The sequence below is a fragment of the Camelus dromedarius genome, chromosome 4 (assembly GCF_036321535.1).
Source record: "Camelus dromedarius isolate mCamDro1 chromosome 4, mCamDro1.pat, whole genome shotgun sequence".
NCBI lineage: Eukaryota > Metazoa > Chordata > Mammalia > Artiodactyla > Camelidae > Camelus > Camelus dromedarius.
In genome coordinates this window covers 35,277,052-35,300,791 of record NC_087439.1, presented here as the reverse complement: position 1 = coordinate 35,300,791, position 23,740 = coordinate 35,277,052, and the positions used below count along the sequence as shown (strand labels likewise).

At 38.3% G+C, this 23,740-nt stretch overlaps 1 protein-coding gene across 6 annotated transcripts in view; it reads left to right on the top strand.

Annotated features, from left to right (window-relative positions):
• The window catches only part of CYTIP (cytohesin 1 interacting protein), a 68,618-nt gene that overhangs the window by 22,693 nt on the left and 22,185 nt on the right, over nucleotides 1–23,740 (top strand). For 4 of the 6 annotated variants that reach the window (XM_031451435.2, XM_010985607.3, XM_031451438.2 and 1 more), the window contains one exon: nucleotides 19,429–19,588. The exons of 1 other annotated variant lie outside the window; for it this stretch is intronic. In XM_031451435.2, coding sequence (XP_031307295.1) covers nucleotides 19,429–19,588 — 160 coding nt within the window. Of the gene's footprint in view, nucleotides 1–19,322; nucleotides 19,589–23,740 lie in introns of those variants that run through there. One more of the 6 variants, XM_010985605.3, reaches the window with a different exon arrangement.

Below are 23,740 nucleotides of genomic sequence, written 5' to 3'. Positions count from 1 at the left end.
CATGCTGCTGTCCAGTTTTCCCAACACCATTTGCTGAAGAGACTGTCTTTATTCCATTGTATTTTCTTGCCTCCTTTGTCAAAGATGAGTTGACCAAAAGTTTGTAGGTTCATTTCTGGGCTCTCTGTTCTGTTCCATTGGTCTATATGTCTGTTTTGGTACCAATACCATGCTGTCTTGATGACTGTAGCTCTATAGTATTGTCTGAAGTCTGGGAGAGTTATTCCTCCAGCCTCTTTCTTTCTCTGCAGTAATGCTTTGGCAATTCTAGGTCTTTGATGGTTCCATATGAATTTTATTATGATTTTTTCTAGTTCTGTGAAATATGTCCTGGGTAATTGGATAGGGATTGCATTAAATCTGTAGATTGCCTTGGGCAGTGTGACCATTTTAACAGTATTGATTCTTCCAATCCAAGAGCATGGAATATCTTTCCATTTTTTAAAGTCTTCTTTAATTTCCTTCATCAATGGTTTATAGTTTTCTGTGTATAATTCTTTCACCTCCTTGGTTAGATTTATTCCCAGATATTTTATTACTTTGGGTGCTATTTTAAAGGGGATTGTTTCTTTACTTTCTTTTTCTGTTGATTTATCGTTAGTGTAAAGAAATGCAACTGATTTTTGAACGTTAATTTTGTAACCTGCTACCTTGCTGAATTCTTCAATCAGCTCTAGTAGCTTTTGTGTGGACCTTTTAGGGTTTTCTATATATAGTAACATGTCATCAGCATATAATGACACTTTTACCTCTTCTTTTCCAATTTGGATCCCTTTTATTTCTTTCTCTTGCCTGACTGCTGTGGCTAGGACTTCCAGGACTATGTTGAATAGGAGTGGTGATAGTGGGCATCCTTGTCTTGTCCCAGATTTTAGTGGGAAGCTTTTGAGTTTTTCACCGTTGAGTACTATGCTGGCTGTAGGTTTGTCATATATAGCTTTTGTTATGTTAAGATATGTTCCGTCTATACCCACTTTGGCGAGAGTTTTTATCATAAATGGGTGTTGAATTTTATCAAATGCTTTTTCTGCATCGATTGAGATGATCATGTGGTTTTTGTCCTTTCTCTTGTTGATGTGATGTATTTCACTGATTGATTTGCGTATGTTGAACCAGCCTTGTGTCCCTGGGATGAACCCCACTTGGTCATGATGTATAATCTTTTTTATGTGTTGTTGGATTCTATTTGCTAAAATTTTGGTGAGGATTTTGGCGTCTATGTTCATCAGTGATATTGGCCTATAATTCTCTTTTTTTTTTGTAGTGTCTTTGCCTGGTTTTGGTATTAGGGTGATGGTGGCTTCATAGAATGAGTTTGGGAGTAATCCCTCCTTTTCAATCGTCTGGAAGAGTTTGAGAAGGACTGGTATGAGTTCTTCTTTGTATGTTTGGTAGAATTCCCCGGTGAAGCTGTCCGGTCCTGGACTTTTATTTGTAGGGAGGTTTTTAATTGCTATTTCTATTTCCTTTCTAGTGATCGGATTGTTCAAGTGTTCAGATTCTTCTTGATTCAGTTTTGGTGGACAGTATGTTTCCAGAAACTTGTCCATCTCCTCTAGGTTATCCAGTTTGGTTCCATATAGTTTTTCATAATATTCTCGTATGATATTCTGTATTTCTATTTTGTTTGTTGTAATTTCTCCATTTTCCTTTCTTATTTTGCTAATTTGTGCTCTTTTTTCTTCTTTGTGAGTTTGGCAAGAGGTTTGTCGATTTTATTTACTTTTTCAAAAAACCAGCTTTTGGTTTGGTTGATTTTTTTCTATGGTCTTGTTAATCTCTATGGTATTTAATTCCTCTCTGATCTTTATTATTTCCTTCCTTCTGCTGCTTTTTGGGGCTTTTTGTTCTTCTTTTTCTAATTCATTCAGGTGGTGGGTTAAATTGTTTCTTTGAGATTGTTCTTCTTTTTTGAGGAAGGCCTGTATCGCTATAAACTTCCCTCTTAGCACTGCCTTTGCTGTGTCCCATAGGTTTTGAGTGGTTGTGCTTTCATTATCATTTGTCTCAAGGTATTTTTTAATTTCAGCTTTGATTTCCTCATTGATCCATTGTTTTTTCAATAACATATTGTTTAATCTCCATGCTTTCCTTTTTTTCTCCTTTGTTTCTCTGTTGTTGATTTCCAGTTTCATGGCATTGTGGTCAGTAAAGATGCTTGAGATAATTTCTATCTTCTTAAAATTGTTGAGGTTTCTTTTGTGCCCAAGTACATGATCGATCCTGGAAAATGTTCCATGTGCACCTGAAAAGAATGTATATCCTATTTTTTGGGGGTGTAATGCTCTGAAAATATCCACCAAATCTAGTTTTTCTATTGTAGTATTTAATTTCTCTGTTGCCTTGTTTATTTTCTGTCTGGAAGATCTGTCTAGTGATGTTAATGCAGTGTTAAAATCTCCAACTATGATTGTATTCCCATCAATATCCCCCTTTATCTCTGTTAGTAATTCTTGTATGTACTTAGGTGCTCCTATATTGGGTGCATATATATTAACGAGTGTAATATCCTCATCTTGTATCACTCCTTTAATCATTATAAAATGTCCTTCTTTATCTTTCTTTATGGCCTTTGTTTTAAAGTCTATTTTGTCTGAAATCAGTACTGCAACACGTGCTTTTTTGGCTTTTCCGTTTGCATGGAATATCCTTTTCCATCCTTTCACTCTCAATCTATATGTGTCCTTCTCCCTAAAGTGGGTCTCTTGTATGCAGCATATTGAAGGTTCTTGCTTTATTATCCAGTCTGCCACTCTGTGTCTTTTGACTGGAGCATTTAGTCCATTAACATTTACAGTAATTAATGATAGATGTGTGTTTATTGCCATTTTGAACTTATCTTTGCAGTTGAATTGGTATATCCTCTTTGTTCCTTTCTTCTTCCTTTTGTGGTTTGGTAATTTTCCTTTGTATTATCATGGATTTTATTTAATTTTTGTGACTCCTTTGTAAATTTTTAGCTTGTGGTTACCCTTTTTTGTAAATCTGTCAACCCATTACTATAACTGTTTTTATTAAACTGATAGTAACATGATCTCAAACCCATCCTACTGTTAAAAAAATTTAAAAAAGGAAGAAAAAAATATTCTATATTTCCCTGCCTCCCTCTCCCACTCTCAGTGATTTGTATGTCTTCTTTTATAATTTCATGTTTACTTTATTTGTAATTCATGAGTTATCACCTTTCCAGTTGTGTGTTTCTCATTTCTGTAGCATCCTGCTGCTTTTCTATTTAGACTAGCCCTTTCAATATTTCTTTTAGCATGGGTTTAGTGTTGCTAAACTCCTGCAGCTTTTTTTTGTCTGTGAAATTCTTTTATTTCTCCTTCTATCCTCAAGGATAGCCTTGCTGGATAAAGGATCCTAGGCTGCATCTTTTTTTATTCAGGGCTTTGAATATATCTTGCCACTCCCTTCTGGCCTGTAGTGTTTGTGTAGAGAAATCAGCTGAGAGCCTTATGGGGGTTCCCTTGTAACTTACTCTTTGCTTTTCTCTTGCTCCCTTTAGAATCATTTCTTTATCCTTGACTCTGGCCATCTTGATTATGATACGTCTTGGTGTGGGTCTATTTGGGTTCTTCCTGTTTGGGACCCTCTGAGCTTCCTGTACTTGGATATCTGATTCCTTCTTTAAGTTTGGGAAGTTTTCAGTCATGATTTCTTCAAAAACCTTTTCAATCCCCTTTGATCTTTCTTCTCCTTCTGGGACCCCTATTATGCGAAGATTGGGACGCTTTATATTATCCCATAGGTCCCTTATGCTATTTTCATTATTTTTTATTTGCTTCTCTTGTAGTTCTTCTGAATGGGTGCTTTCTATTGCCCTTCTAGATCACTGATTCGTTCCTCTGCATTATCTAGTCGGCTTTGCACAGCTATTAGATCATTCCTCATCTCTGTCAATGAGTTTACCCATTCTACTGGGCTCTTCTTTATAGCTTCAATTTCATTTTTGACATATTTTATATCTCTAAACACTATCTCTTTTAATTCCTTCAGCAATTCGATCACTCCTTTTTTGAAATCTTGATCTAGTAGGCTATCGATGTCTATTTCGTTGATCTTTCTTTCAGGGGATTTCTCTTGTTCTTTTAATTGGGAAAGGTTTTTCTGCTTCTTCATCTTGCTCATACCTCTTTGGCACTGTGGTTTATGGAGTATCAGTTGTTTATTTTGGTCCTTAAGGATTTTATCTATCTGATGCCTATTTAGGAATAGAACTTAGGAAAAAAAGAAAAAAAAATAAGAGAGAAAGAATTTTAAAAGAAGGGAGAAAGAGGGTTTGAAAACAGTGTATAATGAATAATAGAAGAGTGAGTTGAAGCAGAGTATTAATCGGGTTGAGACGTCCTTTTGAAACCTTTACAAAAAAGGGGGGGGGAGATGAATAGATGTATTTGAAACCTGTGTCTAATCAATAGCAGGACATCAAAACCCAAGAGAAATAGAAATGAATTAAGAAGTAAAGATTAAGAGAGTAATAGAAAATAGAACAGGTAAAAACAGATTTTAAAAAAAAAGGGGGGGTTGTCGGTGTTCTGGAGTCTGTGTGCTTTTAATGTGAAGTCTTTCTGTCTTCATCCTGTTTTGGAAGCTCAGCTTGCTGTTTTCAGAGGCCCTCTGTTGGCGCCCTCTTCTGTGCTGCTCCCAGCACCTGTCCGCAAGCAGATCGCGCCTCCTCCTAACACTGGGTCAGGTGCAGCTCTCTGCTGTGGGCGGGCGGGTCGCTGCCCCTCCGGATGCCGCAGTCAGATGTTGCAGACTGGCCAGATAGGAGGGTGGGTCGCGCCCCCTCCCAGCACCTAGGTCAGGGGCTGTGTTCCTGCCCGAAAGGCGGAGGGGCCGCTCTCCCTCTACCTGCGCCGCGGGTAGTTCCGCTCTCTGTGCGGCTGCGCGCTCCGCCCTGGTCGGCGCTCCTCAGGTGGGCTCGGGGAAGACTGAGGGACAGCCTTGTCCCTGCTCCAAGCCAGAACCCAGCTCCTTGTTTGTCTTTGTGGAGCAAGTTCTCTGAGGGACCTGGATGGAAGGATCCTATCTGCCCCGGGCTGCAGGCCAGTCTCAGTCTGGCCTTTGAGGCTGCTAAGCCCTTCAGTGCGGATGCAGGTTTTGCCCCCGCCCCCGCCTGAGTGCTAAGCGCGGAGGATATGGCGGCTGTGCCTGAGCCCCGCCTCTCTTCCCCCGAAAACTTTCCGCGGGTTTTCAGAGATGGGGGTGTGCACCCTTCCCCCGAGAGCACATCAACCTTGCTGTTTTATGGAGGGCCCAGGTTGTTCTGCCCTGTGCACCCACAGCCACGGCGCGCAGCCCCTTGCGTTCCCCCTGGGCTGCCTCCCTGCAGCCACTTCCGTCCTCCGACCGGCTTGTGCAGCCTGGCCCTGCCCGCGGCTGCCGGCCCGCGCCTCAGGCTGGGTGTCTGGGGGACGCTCTGTGCCCGTTTAACTTAGTTCTGTTAGTCAAGGGCTGCTCTGTACAGATCCGAGCCTCGGAGGCTCCCCCTCCGTCCCGCTGGCCTCTCAATTGGAGAGGGGAGACCCAGCGAGCGAGCGCCAGTCCTCCTTTGCCACTCCCTCCCGCAGGACCCAGTCCCGCGCTGCTTTGCCTTTTGTTCTTTCTTTATTCCTTTTCTCCTACCAGATTTTTGGCGTCTTTATCTTTTGAAGAGGGCGATGTTCTGTCGGAGTTCCACAGGTGCTCTGGTTGGCTGAGTGGGTCTGTAGATGTGAGTCTTGGTGTATTTGTGGGAGAGGGTGACCTGCGAGCGTCCTTCTACTCTGCCATCTTCTCCCGGAAGCCTCCATTTTATTCTTACAGAAGAAAAAAGACATACTTTTTCTAGGCAGCACACTTAGAATGTATTGTAATTACTAACCCAAATTCCCATTCTTATGTAGACTGATGGTGAACAGAAAGACTGTGGCAATGTCCATGTGTGTTTTTAAAATTTTACTATGTGCATATTAAACTAACTTTGCCTTTTCCACCTGAGACAATCAAAGGTTTGGTGGATAGAATCATTTATTAGAGTGTGAGATCCCTTATGTCCACAACATTTTTACTTTTCATGTAGAAAGGTCATGCTAATTCAGTGTGTATATTTTAGTACAATGGATTTTTTTATTGCTTTAATATATTAATTTTATTTTCTAATGAAATTCTAGTTACCATGATTGAACCTATATTCTATCTCCTTTCCTTTCTGCCTCAAATAATCAAGCATAAAAACTGTGGTAGATTTATTTAATTTAAAAGAACAAATAAAATAGAAAGAAAAGCAGTTTCATTTAGAGTTGTTTTATCTCGGACTTTTTCCAGGGTTTTTTTTTTTTTTTTTTTTTTTTTGCTTTCCTATAATTATGTTTTAGTATTGCAGGTTATTTTTTGTCAGAGTATATTTCTAGCAATTTGGTATAATGTTGTAAATCAGTCAGAGTCTTTAAAAAATTTGTCCTGCCAAGACTGTGAAATGCATTCCTACATATTCATTTTTGAATTGATGGACGGATGACAGGCAGTAGGCAGCAGAATTGAGCACTAAACGATTCTTGTGTCAGGCTTCAGAAATCTTAGCAATCTGATCTGTAGCACATGAAAAGGAGTAGGAAAGTAGCAAAAACAGAAATATGTATGAGAATTTGGTCTAAAGTCAGGAAATAGCAGCAAAGAATTATTTTTATTAGGAGGAAAAGAAAGATAGTAAGGTTAGAAAGCTGGAACTTTTGATACCATTATGAAAAAGGAACTGATTATCTTATATTTTCTTGAAAAGTTACTTGTTATCTTATGCCATGTTGAAATTTTAGGATTAGTTGAAAGACCATAAAAATGATTAAAAGTTTAGAAGGTTGCGTTTATGAAGAAAGATGAGAAAAAGGCAAAGTGGGTTCTAATGATGATCTTCCAGTAAAAGGTAGTGTGGTTTGGCAGGAAGAGCATTGGTCTGGAAAGGAGAAGACCGTTGCCTCCTTCTACAGCTGCTCGCAATGATCCATGTCTCCAGGCAAGTTGCTTTACCTCTTTGTGTCAGATTGTCTGTATCAGTAAAGTGAGGACTTTGTATTGGGTAATTTAAAAAGTCTCCCAGGTCAAACTTTATAGTGGCTTCTCATCTACCAGAAATATGGAACGAGAAGAAATGTGCAGAGTGTATGGAGTTAACCTTGATAAGAAAAGAAAAATATATAGCATTTTTAAAACTAAGGATGAAACACTCCTAGAACTGGGGGAAATGTTTTTGAACCTATGATGTTGGCAGTTGGGTTCAATGCTTATCTTCTTTCCTTTCCTTTGCGGAGCCCATTGTGCTTTGCTTATTCTTAGCAGTATTCAAATACCAGCTGTGAAAAAAGAGGGAAAAAATGTAAATAGAAAAATTAATGCCAAGTACAATTTCTTCTGGGGAGTCCACTGGTTTCCTCTCTGCCTGCCCTACTTTTTTTCAAACCTGGTTTGCATGCCAATTTTGTTTGTTTCTTTGCAAACTGTGTTAGAATTTCTGCAAAAAAAAAAAAAGATTAAAAAAAGGAAAGGAAAAGAAAGACAATTACAAACTAAATAAAACTAACAGATTTCCAGTACTTAAAAGCTAGATAACAGAACTGCATTCCTCTCTGCACCTAAATCCTTCAGGAACCCGTGGAATTGCATGAATAATTAACTACTACTCCCTTGGAGAATGACAAAGAGGGCTTCAGGGTTTGTTGAGCAAGAGCTAGTTGATCTTCAAAGACCCATGCAGTCCAGAGTTTCTAGGACATGATTCCTGACCTTGAAAATCACACTGCAAAAGTGGAGGAAAAGAGAATTTACACCAAGGCAAGGTGGTTCACTTGAAAATGACAAAGGCTGTTTTACTTCCTAGTTTGTCCCCAGCACTGCAGACAAGTACATTGTTTTTTCTGGAGAGTTCAGTAATTTAGGGGATTCTGTTTTTTTGTTGCTTGGTTGAGTGAACCATGTTCCAAAACCAAACCATTAAGCAAAGGGAAGCGAGCAAACAGTAAGCAAGGGATCCAGTGGGGAGTGACAAATGGATAATGGCAGGCACTTGTGAACTCCTTACTATTTGAGGGAATTTTTACCCTTTGAAAAAATAAAATCATTGGTTAGTAGTAATTAGAAAACAAACCAGTTAATTGTAGTGAGCACCATTGTTTATGTTATCCCTGCATTTTAGGAAGAATATTTCAAAAGCCTCTGCTCTCAAAGCCAGGGAAAAGTGGGAGTCTGTAGCGTGAAAAAAAAACACCTTGTAACCCTTGGTCCTGGCAGTAAAATCTTGGGTCTGTTTTCTGGAGTGAGGAGGAAAGGTAAATATTCCCTATTTGGTTTTCTATCGGCATGTAAAATGTATAGAATTTTTTGCCGTGTGTTAGGGAGACAAAATATGTAACACAAACACACTTGGCCCTTATGATAGCTATTATTTAGGGTGATGAAATACAGCAGCATAAGAAAGACTAGGGAATATTAACAATCTGCTTACCAGGGAGGGAAAGTGTCATCTTACACACCGATGATGGAGTTGAATATCATACCATAGAAAGGAGTGACAGATCGATACAATCTGGCATTTCCTTCATTCATTTTTTTAGCTTGTGGCTGGAAGCCAGGGATATATTTTCCTGTCTTTGTTCCTCCCTCCACACGTGCTCTGCAAAACAGTTGTTATACTTTCCTTCCATTTCTCAGCCATGTTCAGCGTGCTTCTTTGAGGTCCTAGAGAGAATTTTAATCAGCCCTGGCCAGTAATTACTGTCTCTTTCCAGATGCATCTCTTACACAGACTTCATTTTTATTCTTCTCCAGTCTTATGGAGAAGGGTGGTGCTGAAATTCTCTGTGTTACAAGAGTTTATCAGCTGAAGTCATACCACTAGCAGGAAAGACATAAAAATGCTTCTTTTTCTCTTCCTGCAAAATGGCATATTTTCCCTTCCTTCTCTCTTACCTGCAAAATGGTGATGACATTTTTTCCTGACACTGCTAACCTAAAGTACAGGTATTTTTGGATTACATACACCCTAGTTTTTCCCTTCCCTGAGTCTGAGAATATGTAACATTTTATCATTTGCACTTGTTCTATTTGGTCTAAAAAACCAAGTTGGCCAGAGACAATGGCTATTTTACCTTCTGGTGTGTTCTAAACATGCCCACTGTTCCTCTACCATGCTTCTGAGTGTCCCACTAAATAAGCATGTCAAATACATGGAAAATTATAAATTTCAGTAATTTTTATTTGCTCTGACTCCATCCATGTCACCTCAGAACCCTCCATGTGACGTCTAAACAGCTAAATTATCTGCTTCAAAAATCTTATTTATTTTATATATGTACAACCAAGTTTTACTAAGCCAAGATGCTGTTTAAGCCTATAAGGATCACACATATAGGTAAAGGGGTTTCTGTCCTAATAGGAGAACAGCCAAGCAAATAAATAACTGGGTTATATGGTGATGTGTCAAGGGCTGTGTGAATGGGGCAGATACTAAATTTTAGAGGAATTCAGTAGTGGTATGAGACATTCTGGCTGCTGTCAATGGTGAATGCTTCACAGAGGAGGTGGCATTTGAGCTCAGCTCTTAATAGCAGAGGGAATTTCAATAAATAGAAATGGGGAGAGGGTTTTAGGAAGAGATAATAGTTTAAATAAGGATGCAGAGGTATGACATTGTTAGGTATAGTCTCAGGAGGAAGGATATTATATCTTGGAGGCTCTAAATCAATTTATTTAGATTAAAAGTTAAGACTGGAAAATTGGTGAGAATTTATATTGTGGGTGCCTTTTTTTTTTTTTTTGGTTAAACTATTTTATTACACACAGATGTTTTGTTACCAATTTGGAAGTATTTCTTTTTTTTTTTTTTTTCTATATACGTATTTTCATTGAAGTATAGTCAGTTTACAATGTTGTGTCAATTTCTGGTATACAGCATAATGCTTCAGTCATACATGAACATATATATTCATTTTCATATTTTTTTCACTGTAAGTTACTACAAGATATTAAATATAGTTACCTGTGCAGTATGAACTTATTGTTTATCTATTTTATATATATTAGTTAATATCTGCAAATCTCAAACTTCCAATTTGTCCCTTCCCATCCCCTTCCCCCCTGGTAACTATAAGTTTGTTTTTTATGTCTGTAAGTCTGTTTCTGTTTTGTAAATAAATTCATTTGTCTTTTTTTTTAGATTCCATATGTAAGTGATATCATATAGTATTTTTCTTTCTCTTTCTGGTTTACTTCCCTTAGAATGATGACCTCCAGGTCCATCTATGTTGCTGCAAATGGCGTATTTTATTATTTTTTATGGCTGAGTAGTATTCAATTGTATAAATATTCCATAACTTCTTTACCCAGTCATCTGTCGATGGAGATTGTGGGTGACTTTTAATGCAAGGCTAAGAAGTCTAAACTTAATTCAGTAGGCATGGGGTATGACATGATTTGATAATAATAGATAGGTTGGGGAGACTGTATATTGGGAGACCAGTTGTCTGCTATTATGTTGCATTGAGGACTGAACCCAGGGCTTGAGCTTGGAGGAAGCAGGTGGTCATGGAAAGGGGGAGACAGATGTTAGAGATTTTAGAGGCAGAAGTCACAAAATGTGAGGTCCAATCAAATAGAAGAAAAGTCTGAGACAAATGAGGTGGGAGGCTGCATTCTGCCCTGCAGGACTGGCTGGGCAAGTCTAGTTAATGTGCGTACATCCTGGGGCATGGAGGGGGCGAGGCTGGGAGAAAAGAGCCCTAACTGCACTTCTTTAATCCTGACGCACAGCTTCTTCCCACTGTACATTTCTGAAAATAGGATGTTTCTTACCATCTTTGGGTACATTTAATGTGGAAGTTTTTCTTGAAATGTAGTTAGAAAATCAATGGTGAATATTACAATTGATGGCCCCTTATCATCATAGAAATAAAGTATAAGATGTATATTATTACTGTACTGGGTTTTCCTTTCAAACTACCAAATTATTTCAGACTCATTATCATTAAGCTGAACAACTCAGTAAACATAAATTACATTTAAGTATTAAACATACAGTAAATATTATTCATCAAATACCTACATTGCTCAAAGGAAAGAATCACTGGGAGAATAAATCAGCTGCCAGAGCTTTGGGCAGATTATGGATGTATTCGTCAAATGTGTACTGAGCGGCTTTTATGAGAAAGTCACTCTTCCAAGTGCTGGAGGGATACAAAGATGAATGAGAAAGGAACTTTGTCTTGGGGTGGGGCTGGAGGAGGTGAGCTCACAAGTTATTATGGAAGAAAAGACAGGTACACATAATTTTAACAAGGCAAAGTGTGATTTATCATAACAGAGACCCTTTAAACTTGCTTTGGATGCCCCGGGGAGGTGCTGCTCTGCTACAGGATATCAGGCAAGGCTTCATGAAGGATTTAGCATTTAAGGTGGGCCTGGGAGAATGGGTAGGATTTCTACGGAGAGAGGTGGAATAGGTAAATCCAAGTGAACAATATGTTGTGAACAAAGGTTAAGTTGGAAAGAACTATGTATTTTCAGGGAACACAGTAGCCTAGGTTAGCTGGAGGGCAAACTATGAGTAATAATAATAATGATTACAGGAAACATTTATTGAGCAATTACTATGTTCTGGGTACTGTTATGTTTTACTTGGTGATATGTATAATGCTCAGTTCCATTTTATAGCTAAGGACAGTGAAGCTCAGATGAGTTAATTAACTTGCCCAGGGGCTTAAGACTCAAGCTGAGTCAGTTGGCCTTTTTCCTGTCATAAGTAGTGTGTACCTAAGGGCGCACACACACAGGAACATACAGTTGTGAAGGATGCTGGACACAAGTTAGGGAAGGTGCCGCGAACTATGTGAAGGAGTCTGAAGTTTGCTCTGTAGCTGATGTGCTGGCATTCTTTGGATTTGGAACACTGTGCCCCCACCCTCAGGGTGTGTGTTAATAGATTTGGGCCAAAATGATCTTTAGAAATATGGTACTAGAGGAATGTAAGTTATGTGTCAAATTCTAGCAGCCTCCAGGAAACTTTAAACCCCTTAAATTTTTATTAGACTTTACATTCTCAAAGATATTTTCCATTTCCTGTGTCACTTATTTTGATCTACAGAATGATGTGGCATTTCTTCCTGCATTGGGTATATAGGGAAATGCACCCTACACTAGCACTAACTTTGGAAATCCTAAGTAGAAGACAATACCTTTGCCCAACAAGAGAGACAGATCACGTTCTGGCCGAGACTGGCAGGACCACGTGGTCAGGTGCTTGTGCAGAAGGCAGTAGCTTCTGTATTTTTCCACTGGTGAGGAGGGAAAAATAGCTGCTAGCTGCTGCCTTTGGAAACAGTGTCTGAACTACGTGGCGATTTTCCCAGACTTCTGTTTTGGGAACCAGGCCAGCTGTCCAACTATCTTAGGTTAAATCATTTGTTTCACAACCTTTTTGACCCCTACTCCCCAGCTTATTAGTGAAACAGAATGCTCACAGTGCTTGGCTAAAGACAGAGTGTCACTGTTTCTGAATTCATCTGAATTCTGCATTCAGATAATTCTTTGTCATATGTTTGGGCATGAAATTTCAACACTTGTTATTTCAAAGAATTTCGACTGTAATTTTGAATCAATATGCTGGCCAAGGAGGTGCTGAACAATCACCTGTTCTTGAGATTGAGAGCACATTCCACTTTTAATAGACATAATATCTCTAAATGTGAGGAAGAATGGATAGCATGTGAGTTTCCTAGGGTGCGGTGGCAAATTATCACAAATTTAGTGGCTTAAACCAGCAGAATTCTTTTCCATCGCAGTTTCAGAAGCTAGAAATTTGAAATTAAAATGTCACCAGGGCCTTGCTCCATCTGAGACTCTAGGCAGAATCCCTCCTTGCCCCTTCCCAGCTTCTGGTCGTGGCTGTTGATACTTGGTGTTCCTTAGCTTACAACTGCAAAGCTTGCAATCAAAAATCTGCCTCTGTCATCACATTGTGTTCTTCCTGTGTCTCCCTTCAACATGGCGTTTCCCTCTTCTTATGTGGACACCAGTCATATCAGATGAGGGCCATCCTAAGACCTCACCTTAACTTGTTTACATCTGCAAAGACCCTATTTCTAAAATGGGTCACAAGTACCAAGGGTTAGGACTTGAACATATCTTTTGGGGTGATACAGTTTAATCCATAAGATAGTTACCAATAATTGGCACTTTTCCTTTTATTATGATTAATTGTATATGGATGATACCATTTTATTTAGATTGTAAACTTCTTAGGGCTATGCGTTGAAGTAAAGGAAATACTTTATTTTGTCCTTCTTTGGTAAATCCATAGTTGTTGTTAGAATCACTAATTTTACTTACTATCATACTGAGACATTTTTTCTCTGTCTTTTCTTCTGGATTCTGATCTCCGTGAGGCAGGGGTCATATGTGGTTCATCTTTATAGCCAAAGAATGTTAGCACAGTTTGGGGGTGGGGGGCAGTATGGCACAATGGTTAACCCTGTTATCTTTGGAAATGAGTACTCTGGATTCTAATCCTGGCTGTCATAGGTATTAGCTGTGTAACATTAGGCAAGTGTGTTGGCCTCCATATCCTCAACTGGGAAATAATGTTAAATATAGTACTATACTCATTGTTTTATGAGGCTAAACGATTTAGCACATTGCTTAGCTGTTACTATGACTGTATTCTCAGTAAGTACTTACGGAATTGAATTGAAGGAGACCAAGCAGTCTAGTCATAGTTCTGCCATTAAATTACTCTGTCTCTTTGGCAAGACTTAAATTTTCTAGGCCTCATTTTTTTTTATCTGAAAATTAAGGGACTTAGATTAGTTGGTTCTGAGGTTCCTTCCAGTCTAACATTCTGTAAATTTGGTTAGCATCTTTTCAAGGAGATACATATATCTGTGTGTGTATATATATATATATATACTCTCTAACAAATACTATGGATTTATCAAAGAGGGATGTATTATTGTTGGTTTCTCTCCTGTGCTTACTACCTTCTGCTATATCTGTTTGGCTTTATTATTTTAATTCAATAAATTTAAGAAATATTTACTGATGTCCATTGTTAGGCTCTGTACTAGGTTAGGAACACACAGAAATGACTAATATACTATTCTTCCCTGAGTTACATTTGAATCTCAAATAAATTGAGATTTTTATATCTTTTTTTGAAATTTTAAGTAGAAAGGGATTGAAAGAAAACAGAAGATTCTGATATTCTAAGAAGTTACCTTTTTGCTCTTCTGTACTTCTTTCTTGCACGTGCACACACACACGCACAAACACACCTACCTTTCTAGACCCTGAAACAAAAATGGAGAAGGTGAGAAGCAATACATTAAGTTGCTTCCTGCTGGCCCTACTCTGCTGATTCTCTTGCTATTGTCAAAGGCAAGTCCTCTACAGGTGGCAGGGCCAGTCCAGGCAGCTCTGGGTGGTGAGCAGATTGGAGGGGTGCCTAACTAGGGAACCCCAAAGTGAAAGCTCTCCTTAGAGCTCTTCCATTTGGATGCAACTTGTTTAACACCTTTATCCATTCAATTGGGAATATTTGGGACCTCTCTAGTAGATAATATTTGAGCTGAGATTTGAAGAGAGAGAGAAACAGACAGACAGAGAGAACAAGACAAATGAAGATTGATGGCGGGGTTGGGGAGCAGTGTTTCAAGCAGAGGGAACAGTGAGTGCAAAGGCCCTGAGGAGAAACTGTTTTCTTTTGGAGGGTTAGGAAGAAGGCCAGTGTGACCAGAATGTGGTATGATATGACATCATAAGTTCTACTAGAATATAAGGAACTCAAACGACAGGCTAAAAAGTTTGGATTTTATTTAAAGGCCAGGGGAAATTACCTAGATCTCAAACATGTATTTTGTTGCTCCAAGCATTACACAAAATTCCGGTCCCACAACAGTTTTCTTGCTTTCTAAGAAGTTACTTTCTAAAGCCCTAAAGCCCTTCCCAATTCTGTGGGGTAACACTGTCCACGCCCATTGAGCAAGTTAAGTAAAAGCTGAGCCCTGATGGTGACACAGCATATTAATTAAGGGAAGAGGAAGGAACACTGTCACTTGTTTACCCTGAATTTTGATAAAAGATTTGGATTTTGAAATGGAGCTGTGTAAATGTGGTTGGGAGGGTGGAGGTAATAAATGACGAATGAGAACTGAATTAGGCAGTTGAGAACTGCCATTTGAGAAATGTGGGTTTCAGCAGGACAAACCAATGCCCTTTGCTTCCATGAAAACTAGTGGCCTGTGATTGTGTTACTCTCCTTTAGTATTTTGTGGAAACTCCAGTAGTCTTATTTGAAGAGAAAATTTACTTGGTTGAAAAAAATGATAAAGAAACATGGAAGAATTACCTAACAGGATGAAAAAAACCTCATTAAGCAAAATAAAGTTTTAACCTATAAACAAATGTCAAGTGTGCAGTGGATAGACTAATAATTCCTCATCAGTAAGCATAAACAGTATGAAGACCTAGAAAATCATGAAATATTATCAACAAAATGTGATAGGTTTTTTAAAATTTTCTGTGAATTATTGATATTTTTAAAGTTGACCAACTAATATATGAATGCATACTTACTATAAAAGCTTCAAACCACATACAGAATAAATTTTGAAAGTCTTCCTTTACAACCCTCCCCACTTTCTCCCTTAATTTCTTCTCCAGAGGTAACAGATTAGTATATACAAACCTTCTTCAACTTGTGATGGGTTACACCCCAATAGACCCACTGTAAATTAAAAATATTGTAAGTTGAAATGCATCTACCTTACTTAACATCATAGCTAAGCCCAGCCTACCTTAAATATGCTCAGAACATTTACATTAGCCTACAGTTGGGCAAAATCATCCAACACAAAGCCTATTTCATTTATAGAATCAAATACCTCATGTAATTTATTGAATAATGTACTAAAAGTGAGTGAGCACAGAATGATGAAGTGTACCGGTGGTTTTCCCTTGTGATTGTGTGGATGACTGGGAGCTGTGTCTCCCGCTGCCCTGCCCAGCATCACAAGAGAGTACACTCCTAGCCTGAAAAAAGGCTGAAAGTCACAATTCGAAGTTTACTGAATTGTTGAATGCTGCTGCTTTCATCATAAAGTCAAAAAATCCTGTCAGACCATCATAAGTAGGGCACTATCCTTATCTGTTGTAATCTTTTTTATGTCTATATATGTTAGTGTATGTATAGATTTGTGATCTTTAAGAAAAAGGAATAAATAGGATAATATGCACATTGTTTTTCTATCTTTTCTCCTACTTTGTCTTAAAGATCTTTGTGCATATAGATGTTTATTTTATACTTTCTAATGGGTGCAAAGTTTTCCATTGGAGTAAATTATCATAAAGTATTTAGCTACTTCTAAACTGACATACATTTAAAACTCCCACTTTTCACAATTACAAATAATGTCACAAGAAATAGTCTTGTTTTCTGCACTTGTAAGAATACTTCTGTAGGGTACATTCTTAAAAGTAGAATTCCTGGTGTGCATGTTTCATATTTCATACTGTCAAACTATCCTACTAATATAGTTTTATTGATTTATAGTTCTACAAAGTGCCAAGAGCCCATTTATTTGTAACTTCACCAATACTGGATATCACTAATTTTTGCTTTTCTATTCATTTTTTGGTGCGCAAAAATTAGTATCTAACTATTGTTTCAAGTTTTACTTTCTTGACTACTAAAAAGTTTGAACATCCTTTAATAAGTGTATTAATGATTTGTGCTGCTTCTGTACATTATCCGTTAATGGCCTTTGCTCATTAAAGAATACTTCTCTTCAAAGCACAATTTGAAGTTTTTTTTTTATGTACTATGGCCTTTAATAAAATGTGTATCACAGATAATTTCTTGCTGTCACTTAGCTTTAACCCACGTACATTATAGCTTTCACTGAACAGAAGTTTTTAATATTTATATTACTAATGCTCTCTAGACTTTTCTTTATTGTTAGGAAAACCATTCATAATCTAATCTTACTAAAATAGTCTGTTTTCTGCTACTATTTTAATTTTAAAGTTAATTTTACATTTAACTCCCTAAGTCATCTGGAATTTATTATTATAATTAATAAAAAACTATGACTTAATTGTTTCCACATGAGTATCCTCATTTATTGAAGGGATTATTCTTCTCTTAATGAATTAAAATGACTTCATGGTATAATACATTTCTGAATATGCATGGATTTGTTTTGGGATTCTCTATTCATTTGATAATATTTAATTTGTCAATATTCTTTTCATTGATTTATTCTATTTGACTCTATAGTTCTAGCTCTTGTAATTTTTCCTGATACCCAAGTAGGATAATTTTCCCAAGGACCATCCTTACCCCTATCCCCAACCATTATTATTTTCAACTTCTTCATAATTAGTCTTTGCACTTTCTCTTTCAGACGAATGTAAGAATGTGTGTCAAATTTTATAAACAAGCAAGCAAACAAAATCCTGCGTGGATTTTGACTTGCAGTACGTTGACTATTTTAGAAAATTGGGGGATAATAGAAATTTCACAAGAAGGATTCTTCTCATATGGAGACACGGTATTTTTCCCTTACTTTATAATGTTCTTCATAAAATCTTAGAAATGCTTACTAAAGTCCATTCTTTTTTTATGACTTTTTGGCTATTTTGAGAATGTTTCTCTCTTCCAGTATTACAAGTTCATGTCATCTACTGCTACTGTTTGAGAAATCTGTTTCTATTTTGTATGTTATCCCTCGAGTCCTACCTTTAGGAAAACTGTCCTACTAAGTCTGTTCTTCAGTAGATTGTCTTGGATATTCTAGTTATGCAACCATATCATCAAGAAACCTTAAAGTTTTGTCTCTTTCTTTACAAATTCTGTTCCTCCTATCTGAGATATGAAGTACAACAGTGATGAGTGGACTGCTGTCCTCAAATAACAGTATTGATTTAAGTCATGTGCCTTATAGCCTGGAGATGTTTTCAGAATCTCTCTCTCTCTCTCTATCACACATACATATTACATATACGTCTTTATAATTGACCCTATTCTTCAATTGCCAAAGTCTCTATCACTCCCTTTTGTTTTACGCATTTATATTATATTATTTTACCTGACTGAACCCCAAAGGCATATGTTTGTAATCCCTGATTTAGATCTTTACAGGTTTTTGGAGACATCATTTTGTTCATGTCACAATCCAGTTCCAGTGGTAATGAATCATAATTATAGTTTAAAAAATTTCTGAGGTGGCTGCATCTCTGGAGGCACTGTGAACTCAGAAGATTTTACTATTTACATTTGGCAGGTTCTGCATGAGCTTAATTCACCTTGACTTCCATTTTAGTTTAAAGACTTTCTGACTCTATGAAATTCTACTATTGACCTTCCAAAAGATTTCAAAAATGACAAGTTGACATTTTATACTATGCAAAACTTCTCATTTTGATTTTTGTTGTGAATCTTCCTTCTACTTCCATCCCCTGCTCCTCCTCTGAAACCAATTCTCTTAAAACCACATGTCCCAACCCCCGCCGATAAAAGCATCTGTGATCTTGGGTACTTCACAGTGGTGCCCTTGGCCCCCATGCACAGGCAGGGATCAGCTGCAGGCACATTCTTGTGCCACCTTGGTTTGTCTATTACTTTTATGGCCTCTCCATTCCTCTCCTGGGACGACTTGCTGATGCTGCAACAAAGTCCAGTCTAAGATACAGCCAAATTTGTGCTCTAAATGTGCTGGTCTTCCCCTCCCATTTTTCTTTGTAAAGATGATGGATAATTTTAGTGAGGACAAAGTAGTAGAAGGGCAAGCCAGGAATGCTGAATGGTCACAGCCCAAGTGGCAGATAAAATGTCTTTTTGATGAACATTAGTGAGCTAGGGTATACTCTGAGGAAAGTACATTACAAGGACTTCGTGAGAAAACATTATGACTGGACCCTGTAAGTCATGCTTATATTCACAAGGATTCAGTGGCCACATACCCTGACCTTTACATTGCACTGCCCATATTAAGTAGGAGAGTACCTGGCACACGAATGGCAGAACTTGAAGTTTTTTCTTTTTTCCTTTAAAAAAAAAAAGGCAGATGATATTTTGAACACAACTTGCTATAGAACATGAAAGTGTAAGAGTTCTGGCTGTTTGAAGGAGAAAAGAAAAATAAGTCAATTTATTTTAATGATAAAATTAGCTTTAGGTTCTCTCAGGGGCTTAAAGAAAAAAAAGCATTGAAAAATGGGAGTGAACTGCAAGATAGGGTTTGTGTAAGGAGGACCTCAAACCACAGAAGTCACATGGGCTCTTTCTGCTTTGCTGCTCTTGACTCCTTGTCAGAGGGTTATACTTTGAGCTTCCCCCATCCTGCAAGGCCACTCAACCATGTGCTAGCTGGAGTAATCTTTGTTCACAATGTCTCTACAAAGGCTCGTGCAGCAGAGCAGCAATGGCAGTTTTGTGGAGTACTGCGCTGGTCCGGCGTATGCCTCTTACTCCACGCTCACAGGCAGCTTTCCCATGGATGATAACAGAAGGCTGCAAATGCTGGCAGACACTGTGGCTACTCTGCCTCGGGGAAGAAAGCAGGTATGATTGCTACTTTGTACCTTTCAGAGTGTTCATGTTCTCTTGAGAGCAGAGTGATATGCTTGTCTGACTTCATATTAAAAATGCTATTTTAGAGGCTTTGGAATTAGTGGCTCAGCGTATAGAATAGGAAGGAGGCGAGGAGCCCAGAGAGCTCATGGACTAGACCTTATATCTTAATTTTAAGGTTTAAGACCATGAAAAAACAGTTTTTAAGGCAGAACTTGAAAGAAGATTGTTTTCCTCAGTTGAAGAGGTGTTCGGGTAAAATGATACTCATTAAGCACGTCAAACTTGAAGGTGGTGTATGTAGATACAACGGGTTTGAGAACTGTTGATCTGTTTTCCTGCATGTCTCCCATTGATTCCTTCTCTCCCAGCCTCTCTCCCAGCCCTTGATAGTCATTTCAGTTCATAATCCACTGAGAACACTTCTTTTTAGGACAAATTTTGTTGCTTAAATTATCTTCAGTTCCGGGGCACTGGCACATACCTCACGGTATTGGGAATTAAGACTTTTATTGAATAAATGAGCGCAAGATTGGCCACTTACTAGCTGTGGAATCTTGAGTAAGTCACCTGCTTCTCTAAGATTCAGTTTTCTTTTTTTTTCTAAAATGAAGATAATAATAGAACTACCCTATGGGGCTCTTCTGCGGCTTAAGGGAGGAAATGTACAGTGACTGACATGTAGTATGTGCTCAATAATTATGCTGTTATTTTAATTTTTATTGCAAAGTATTTCCATAGAGAGGAAAACTCTTTTGGAAAACTCCATGTCCAGCGGGATTTATTGTTAATTTTTTAATTTTTCAATTTCTAATTAGTAAAAGAAAAAAAATTAAACCAAAACACCTCTGCAGATTTTGGTTAAATAATTTGCTATAATGCCCCAAATACATATCTGAATTTAGATATAGCACTCCCACAGAAAATATTTAGGATTGCTTAAAAGCATGATTTTTTTTTTTTGCCTTTAAATCTTGCATGTACATCATGTGTTCCTCTTAAGCCTTCTAATTTCAGTATTAGAGAGTTATAGCTTAGTGGGAGAGTCAGGATCTTTTTTCAGTGAGGTACATAGCTGATTCCATGGTATTTTTCACAATGAAGATAAGGGCATAATTTACTGTGGTTTGAATGATTGATCTTTTTCAGTCCAAAAGTGCTTTTATGACATTAAGTTTAATATAATGATGAACATTCCTATCCATTTATACTGTCTGAAAATAAAGCAACTGTGAGGAATACCAAAATCTTTATTCATTTTTCAGATATAGAGCGGTGTATGGTGTACAAAGATGAGAAGGACTCATTTCCTGGCCTTAGAGGGTTTACAATTCAGTAGGCAGAACAAACATAAAGTAACATACGTGCCCTAATCCAAGTACATGTCTTTGACCCTTGAAGGATAGATATTCCAGACATTGAAGGGTACTCCAGAACAAGGGACTGGTTAAAATGCTGAGGCACAAATCTTGGGGCCTTAGGGCAGTTTAAGTAACAGCACACTAGTGTGTTAGGTAGACCTGATGAGTGTCTGTGTGGAGGGGAAGGGAGACCTCAGAGCTGGGCTGCTTTACACAACACCTGAACACTTCCCCTGCGGGAGCAGTAATTGACCAGCACAGGGAACCAACTGAGCATGTTTGACTGGAAGGTTTTAGGAACCTTACTCTAGAAACATGCCTGTCAGTAAGTGGGTTAAGTCTGTAAGTCACTAGTGGTGAGGGAGCAAATTTTGCAGTAGTTGGAGAAAGAGGAACCCAGGGAATGGGGAAGAGACACGAAGACTTGACTATGAAAGGCAATGAAGAAGGAGTCACATCACCTTCTAAGCCTGAGTGAAGACAGTGTGAACCAAAAAGAGGCAAACAGTAGGAGATTACTGGAGGAAGATAATCATCGGGATTTAGGCAAATGAGATGCACATGTGTGTGTATGTATAATATGTATAATATATGTACACATACAACATTCCCACGCCAGTTATTTTATTCATATGTTCTCATCTTTCTCAGGTTTTCTCTTCTCCCTTTTCTCACGTTCTTCCCCATGGTAACACTTTCCTATTCAAACAGCTTTTTCTTACTGCTGTGAGAATTACTTTAAGAAAAAAAAAAGGCAAAACAAAACCTGTTGTATGTGATACATATGATTCTGTACAGTTATCATCAATGAGATGATGCAAGTTTACCCCAACGGTTCAGAATTCGCCAAATGGATGTTCATTTCCTTTAACTGGTTTTTAGAGAGTAATCATCCATTTGCCACTGACTGAATTGCAGGCAACGAGATCCCTGTGAGCAATCCCACAAGCAGGTGTTTCTCTGCCCACTGTTATTTTCAACCCTTTCAGGGCTGACGTCAACAATTCATACTTCTTGTTATCGTTGGCTTTGGTTTCTGCAAAGCTGGTTAGCCTGTAGTTTCAGATTAATCTTCAGAATCATTTGGGTGTTTACACTTAAAATTGTTTAAAAATAGATTTTGGTATCTGAGGACCTGAATTTGTAGGAGGTGACACACCCACCAGTACCACTCCTACTTCTGAACATAGTTTTAGAAAAAAAAAAAAATCCCTACAATGGGAAAACGCTGTATGAAGGAGACAGGAGGAAGTAAGGGTTTCTTGATAAATGTTGTGATGCTAAGGAGTAGCCACTGGACTTTATTCCCATTCTCCCAAGGTAGTAGGTTGCCTTTGGGAAGTAGTTTTCTCTGAAAGCTATAGTGAGAACCTGACAAACAGACATTTGCATGTGCATTAGTGAGACCGCAAACGGAATCTCTTAGCCTGGGGGTGTTTGTTTATTTGTTTTCAAATTATTACTAAATAGACAACTTCTGGAAGGGTGGTTTCATTAATAAGTTCAGATACAAAATATTGTACAAAGCTCTGTAATGCATGTATTTCTGGCATGGGTTTTGCCCTTCAGGAGCTTTCACATTATTTCTGGCCACACATCCATCTGTTACCAAAACTCCCAAGTGTTCCTAATGGCAACAAGATATTTTGATTATTGAATGAATACGTTCAATAGAAAACTGCTAATTTCACTATAAAAAGAATTTGAAAAGTGTTCTCTAATGCATAATGTGGAATATTTGGAATCAATATTTAACAATTTTTCTTGAAAAAGAAGTTTGTGAGTCCACAAGGAGACTTTTCTGGGAAGGTGCAACATTCTATTTGGGATACTTAAGGGCACCTATAAATTAGGAAATTGAGAAATAATTTTGTGGAGCCCTGGTATGCTAAAACTCCTGGCTTAAAAGGGGGGTGGAAAGGCTGTATTCATCAGAGAGCCGGAGAGGATGAGGTAGGGGACTAGAAACGGAGCAGAGCACATAATTTGGGGACTTTTGAAACAAACAACAAAAACAAAGTATCTCACCTGCCAACTCCCCTCCCCCCACCCTCAACACTTTCAGGAAATGAGTAGACAGTGGGGACCAGGAAGTAACAGGCTGTTACTTAGCAGCAGAAGTGGCTACAGTATTGAGCTTTGAGCTCCTCTGAGGGGCAAGATGTCTAGCTCGGCTGTAGATTTTTCCTATGTTTTGCAAACTGACAGCTGAAGTATTTTGGTTTCCCACTAAGGGGGGACATTGTGAATCACTGCATAGCAACAAAAATTCCTTTTTTAATATTAACGTGTGAACTTTTAAGCCTTCTGACTAAAAACAAGAGGCAAGATTCTAAGCCCAACCCCAGGCATTTTTCTGTTAGAGCTAGCAAGGGGTTAAGGAGCTTTGTCTACTCAGCAGTCATAATTGAATGTGTAGTTTGCAGTCCTGCCAAATTGCTAAACCTAGATTTCTCATATTAGATAATGTGTAATAAAAGACAGCTGTTGCCAGCATATGCTGTTCGTTGCACACCAGCTCCTCATTCATGAGTTTTAGTACCATCCCTGCAGCCCTGAGATCTGGCTGGAAGGGCAGTCTAGGGAGCAGAGACTCCACTGGGCAGGTCCTAGAAGAATGCTGCTTACTCTAGGGGAAGGGCTGCAGGGAAAACTTTTTCTAAAGTCTAAGACCTTTGTTAAGACCTCAGATGTTCTTTTCAGTTAGGCAGATAGTTTGGTGTGCAAGCAAGGTCAAACCCTGAGAATGTTCCTTTCCACATCGCCTGAGTCTGACAGCCCA